General features: G+C 50.1%; 1 protein-coding gene across 1 annotated transcript; it reads right to left on the bottom strand.

Moving 5' to 3' along the window:
- Positions 1-2,945: 2,945 nt before the first annotated feature.
- On the bottom strand, positions 2,946-6,047 carry CCDC71L (coiled-coil domain containing 71 like). Its single transcript, XM_082241389.1, has one exon. It carries the CDS (start codon positions 4,602-4,604, stop codon positions 3,837-3,839), a length of 768 nt encoding a protein of 255 aa, XP_082097515.1. The 5' UTR covers positions 4,605-6,047; the 3' UTR covers positions 2,946-3,836.
- Positions 6,048-6,483: the final 436 nt, after the last annotated feature.

The following is a 6,483-nucleotide window of genomic DNA, read 5'->3' on the forward strand; positions in this document are numbered from 1 at the left end:
CTCCTGCTCCCACAAAGCCCATTTGCTGTGTGTCAGAGGAGCAGCTGTAGGCAGCAGTCGAACCCAAAGCCTGGACTGCAGGGGAATAATGGCAATGGCCTGCAAACCTGATGCCCACTGGTGATCCCTGGGCCCAGTTTGAGAAATGCTGCCTTAGGCCAAATTATTTGAAAACAGAGCAATTGTGGGGGTTGGGACTGGCTAAATTTGTCCCTTAAGACCCTTTGCCTTGTCCCCGACCAGGAACCAGTGCAGCTACTGGGCTCTCCATCTGGGAGCGCCTTAAGGTACCCATGAATTCTTGAGGGCTTTCTTTTAAACTGTAGCCACCAAACATTAGGCTTTGAGAAGCTGACAGGCTTTTTTATGCTTGCTCTTGGAAACTGTCCCTGGCTCCTTTGGTCATTTCAGAGAACAGAAATAACCTGCTTTGCTCCTAAGCTTTAACATTCTAGCGCAGTCCAACTTTTCATGCCACAAGAGTATTTCAACATGGAACCCGTGGGCCTTGTCATCCGGGAGGGGAGAGCAAGGCCAAAATTTGATACACACCAGCCCTCATGCTGCTTTCCCAAAGCCTGGTGAGCGAGGGCAGGCTTTGGGAAGCAGATGTGAGGCTCTGGCAGGGTCCTACAGCCCCCTCCCCATCTCCTTTCCAAAGCTGGCCAAGCACTAACTGGACTTTGGGAAGGAGACGAGGAACTCTAGGACCCTGAGTCCTCATGCTTCCAGCTTACCTTGTTTCTGAGAGAAGGTATCTTCTCTCCAGAACTAGAATTAGAGACTTCTCTCCAGTATCTAATTCTTGCTCTTATGGAGATACAATCACCCTGGGTTATATCAGAAGGAAGAACAGGTGGGCACCATTTTGAGAGACCTTCACTGCCCAGCAGTGGAGGGAAATGTGGACAGCAGCAACCCAACTCACCAGATGATTTATGGTTTCTGCCCACTCTCTAATGCTGGGGTCAGCAAACTTTTTCAGCAGGGAGCCGGCCTACTGTCCCTCAGGCCTTATGGGGGACAAGACTACATTTTGGGGGGGGGGAATGAACAAATTCCTATGCCCCACAAATAACCCAGAGGTGCATTTTAAATAAAATTACACATTCTACTCATGTAAAAACGCACTGATTCCCAGACTCTCCGTGAGCCAGATTTAGAAGGCGATTGGGCCTGATCCGGCCCCCGGGCTTTAGTTTGCCTACTCATGCTCTAATGCATACATGCTGCTGTATATAAAGCCAAATGGTCTCCATTTTTAAAGCTTAAAATTTGTTGGGAGCCAGATGAGAAAATTAATTTGTTGGGAGCCAGATGAGAAGCAAAAGATTACCTATTCCCATTGTTAGTAGGCCTTGGCTTTAAGCTGGATTCCTTGGCCAAGCAATTTGGTTTCAAAACCCTTGACCTAGAACCAATTTTATCAGTTGACAAGTTCCAGGTGTGCAGAACCTGTGGCCCTTCAGACCTTGTTGAACTGCAACTCCCAGCATCCTTGGCCGCTGGCAATGCTTGCTGGGGACAGGATGTGAGTTGTAGTTCAGCAACATTTGAAGGGCTGAAGGTTCCTTACACCTGGTGTGAATGGACTCGCCAAGAAGGAAGAGTAGCCCCTTACAAGAGACTTCCCTACTTACCTCAAGGTCATTTCACACTTCCGTTCTGTAGCAGATTAAAAGGTAAAGGACCCCTGACAGTTAAGTCCAGTCGCAAATGACTCTTAGTATGACCCAAAAACAGCCACACTGCTCAGAAGGGCTTTGTGTCCTGAGGAGATTCTTCAGAATAACTAGAACAGCTGGCAGCCAAAAGGATGACGCTCTCTGTCTGGACTGCCTTCATGCCAAAACTCATCTTGGGGCTTTGCTCTTCTTTGCAACCAGTTCCGGCTTTCTCCTCAACGGGTGGTGCATTATAAATACAGATGTATATTCTTCCCAAAAGTTGATTCCAACTGTTATCATAACGAAAGAAGTTCCAGTCTGGAGCTTTGCAAAAGCCTTGTTGCTCCAAAGCAGGCAAGACAGAGAGCAGAGAAGGCTCCAACTCATGGATAAGAAAGATACAGTGTGAACTCATGCAAACAGCCATGCACACAAATGAGAGCAGCTCACCTCTCGCTTAACTACCACCATTATATGTCGGTAAAGCTTTATATGGATCCCCTAACACAAGCATAGGCAAACTCTGGCCCTCCAGATGTTTCAGACTACAATTCCCATCATCCCTAGCTAACAGGACCAGTGGTAAGGGATAGTGGGAGTTGTAGTCCCCAACATCTGGAGGGCCAGAGTTTGCCTATGCCTGCCCTAACAAATGCCCATTTATTGTGGCAAGTAACACACGGCCATTACAAAAATACAGCTATCGGCATTTTAAGTTTGGCTAATGGGCCTGTTTTATTTACTGCTTGGACAAAGCTGCCGCTGGTCCATTATCCTGCATTTCTACCCTCATCTACAAATTTGGGAAAAGTCGTTTGAAATAGAAATGCTCCCAGAGCTCAGCATTTAGACGGCAATCCTAACCCCTTACCTGGGAGCAAGCACCACTGAATTTAGTAAATAGTTACTTCAGAATAGATGTGGTTAGGATTCAGCAGTCAGTAGTTTTCTGTACTACACAATTTCAGCTTGTATTGTATGCCAAATAGTTAACACATACCAAGGCCACACAGATTATTTTAAACTGTAAGCATATTGAAGATCAATGGCTTTTGTATTTCCAATCAGATTTCAAGGGAAACAGGTGGCCAGAACAGCAATTCTGAATAGCCACAACATTGTTTTTTAAAGGTAGCAAACAATCTAAAATTCCTACTTGGCTCCTGTATTTTAGTGATTTTGCTGAACTTGTCACCCTGAACACTTTCAATGAACCTTAACACCTTGTAGTCCAGGCCAAACATTCTTAATAAATTAAACTATAGAAGCAAATTCTTATTTACACTTTTATTAGTTTTCACTTAGCTTGAGAGCTTCTCTAAAGATTATATAAAATGAAGTATCCAATACATTTCTCATTTTTAGAAACTATTAGAAATACTAGTTAAATTTCAACTATAAAACTTTATTACATACAAAACATTCAACCATTATTATATTGAAAGTTTGTTATCACAAAGTCCAACTCATGTACAAAACAAAAAGGAGCAAAACATTTTTGCACCCTCAAATCAGCCGTGAGCTGTTAATTAAGTCTTCATTCCTTGAGCATCCTTGGTCAAAAGCTTAAGTCCCGTTATCTGAAACTGGAAACACTTAGCATATTCAAGTAACCCTGAGCATCGAGTGCAATTGCACAAAAGTCATACATAATAGTCCATTGGCTACTTCTTAAAGGGGGGGGGGGGATTGGCATTAAACTGATAGCAAAGTTCCTTTGGAAAGGGGGGGGGGAGGAGCAACAAGTGATCTCTTTGCCAAATTCGCGAGTGAGGTAGCCCAATGGCAAGAAAGGAAAAGTGACTCGAAAGGAAAGGAAAAGCCAGACTGCATCTCTTGCCTCCTCCTCAGCCCAAGGTTATCAAGGTAAGTAGAAAAGGCTCCCCCGTAGATCGCGTTGCGAGCAGCCAGCCGTGGGCGGCCTCCCAGTCCAGATGGGGAAAATGGGGCTGGGAAAGGGGCGACAGTCCTCCCAAGACTTCGCCCTAAAGTGCAGTTCATTGAATGGTAAGGACGACCCGATCCGGACCAAAGTAATTGTAAACAGGCGACTGCCACGCGCCTCCCTTCGCTTGTTCGCTACGTCGAGGCTGGCGAGGAGAGAAGACCCCCCCCCCCAATAAAAGCCACAATCCCGGTTCTCCGCCCCCCAAGCCTGGGGCGGGTCCTTCAAGGGGCGCCCGCTCCTCTGCGCCCGACCAGCGGCAAGCGGCGGAGTCTCACGACGGGCTCCAGGTCGACCCCCAGGAGGCGCCGCGCCCTCCGCCGGGCGGCCTCCAAGCCGCGCCGGTTCCACACGCTGCCGCGCACCTGGACGGAGGGGAAGGAGTCCGGCTGGCGAGGGGTGGCCGCTTGCCAGATGCTCTCGAGGGACCGGCCCTCGAAGAGAGTCCCCGCGGGCAAGGGCGGCGGCGCTGCGGCCGGGCCGGGAACCGATGGCTGCTGCTGCTGCTCGGGGCGCCCGTCGGGAGCGCAGCGGGCAACCTCGGCTTCTTCTTTGCAGCGCTTCTTGGCCGCCCTCTTCGCGCCTCCTCCGGCGGCGGCGGCCACCCGCAGGCGCCTCCCCCTGGCGGCGGCTCTCCTCCACGGCCGCTCCCGCCTGCCCTGCGCCGCCGCGAAGCCCCGGGACAGGTCCGGCACGGAGGCTCGGCACGAGGCGTAGCCGTAGACGTCCTTGCTGCGGAGGATGACCGGCGAGAACTGGTGCTTGAGGCTGCAGAGGAAGTTCCACAGCTCGGCGTCGGAGCTCATGAACTCCGTCGACTTGGGCACCAGCAGCCTGAAGGCGTCGCCCAGCGCCTTCGTGCCGCCGCCCAAGGAGAGCAGCGCCTGCGAGCGCGAGTGCACCACTTTCTCCGCCTCCGAGCCCGCCGCGCCCCGAGGGGCAGGACAGGCGCCGACGGTGGTGGTGGCGGCGGCAGCTCCGTGGGCTTTCATCGCCTTCTTCGCGCCGCGCCGGCGGCGGTGGCTCCCACTGGGTCTCTCCAGCGCCGCCGCCTGCCGTCGAGCAGCTACTGCGGCCGAGGGACTTGCGCGCAGCAGCTCCGGCTTCTCTCTTCCGCCGCCTCCTGCCTCTTTCTTCCCCAAAGAGGAGGAGCAGGAGGCGCCTTCCTCCTCCTCCGCCGCCCCCCCTTCTTCGCCTCGCTCTTTTTTTTTCCCCTCGCGGGGGGCGCAACTTCTTCCCCCCCCCCCTCCAAGGCGGACCACGCCGATCGATATCCCGCCGCCTCCCGGACTAGCCGGCACAAAATGGTGCTCTTTTTAAAGCCCCTGGCGGGGAGGGCGCGCTTGACACGCCTCCGCCGCCTTCCATTGGCACGTTTGAACGGCATCACGCGGCGGAGGCCCGCCCCGTCCAGGCCCCGCTTGGGGTGCGCGGCCGTCGCGGAAACGTCTGGGAGGGTGTTGCTTGGCAGAGACTTTGAGTTGGTGGCCTCAAGGCTCAACCAGTGAAGGGGGGTCTGCTTCCCAGTTTAGGATGAGGGGATTTGTAACCCTCCAATCTGGCATCATCTTGTTGCCTTTGTTGGTTCCACAAAAGAAGAGAAGGCCTCCTTGCATATAATCTCCTCTTATAAGGTTTTAAGTAGGTCCCCACTTCCTCGAAGCAAACCGTGATGGTTTCCCAAAACAACATAATGTGAGGGAAAATTGGGTGCCATTTTATATTTCTTTGGTTGGAATTCAAGTGGAAATTCAAAAGCTTGCCCTTAAGACGTAGGAAGAACTAAATAGTAAAAAAACAACAACCCCACAACATAGCTTATAAGCGTTCATTGTTATACTAATCTGATGATAATTGGAGATATGCGTGCCCTCAAAGGATAATAATTGCATGTGACTCAGTAGACCGGTATGTCCAGAGGTTCTTGTGCCCCATTCTTAACCTTTGTGGCTCAGCAGAATGGAGAATCTCAACACGATCAAAATTTCTAGCAAAATTTAAAAAGTTGTTGCATTTTTAATTTTATTTGGTTTAATTTTTTAAATAAACTGTTCTTTCATCATCATTATCATCAATGGTAGGCAGTCTACCAACAGGAAAACATAATGGTACAATAATATTGGTTAAAAAGGAGATAGTGTAAGGAGGGCATGCCCCAAAAATGGTCCTGTCAGTCAATCATGCCTTCTGTGATACTCTATTCTGTTTGCCTTCCTACATCATTTTTGGGGGGTCACCCACACACCCCAAGTCAGTCAGTATTCCAGGGCTATTCAGCACATTCAGTCCCTATTAGGCTGTTTGGGACATTTTGCCTTGGGATCGCCATGTCTAGCCCAGCACCCTGTTCTCCCAGTGGCCAACCAGATAAGCCGAGCCTGGTAGCTCCCTCTTCTGCTTGGTCCTGTTTGGGGGCTACATAAAGGACCCAGAGAACTGAGATGGTGAATCTGCCCTCCAGACCAAGAGCATGGCCAATGGTCAGGGATGATGGGAACTGGAGTCCAGAACCTTCTGGAGTTCCACAGTTACCCATCTCTGAGAGAGGGAAAGGTAACAAAAGTTTAGAAAATTATAATTGGCCAAGAACAGTAGAACACCTCTCATCTAATAAAACCAAATGGCAATAGGCTCCAGGCAGATGAGCTCTTCAGGCAACACCTATTTACTTATTTATTATCTTTGATAGTTGTTCTTTGCCCAAAGGTGTCATAGGTAATTACAGGTAGTCCATAAACATTATTGCACATAAACAAACAAGCCAGGAAGTAGTGACAAAGCTGTGCAGCAGTTCATTGAGGGATAGGTAGACTCACAACCTGAACTTCCTGGTTTTGGCAGACTCTTTCCACCCCAGGATGTGAGATCTGT

This window comes from Podarcis vaucheri (genome assembly GCF_965113315.1).
Source record: "Podarcis vaucheri genome assembly, chromosome: 10".
Classification (NCBI taxonomy): Eukaryota; Metazoa; Chordata; class Lepidosauria; order Squamata; family Lacertidae; genus Podarcis; species Podarcis vaucheri.

Coding starts and splice junctions, on each gene's coding strand:
- CCDC71L (XM_082241389.1), bottom strand. CDS start 4,604: ATGAAAGCCCACGGAGCTGCCGCCGCCACCACCACCGTCGGCGCCTGT.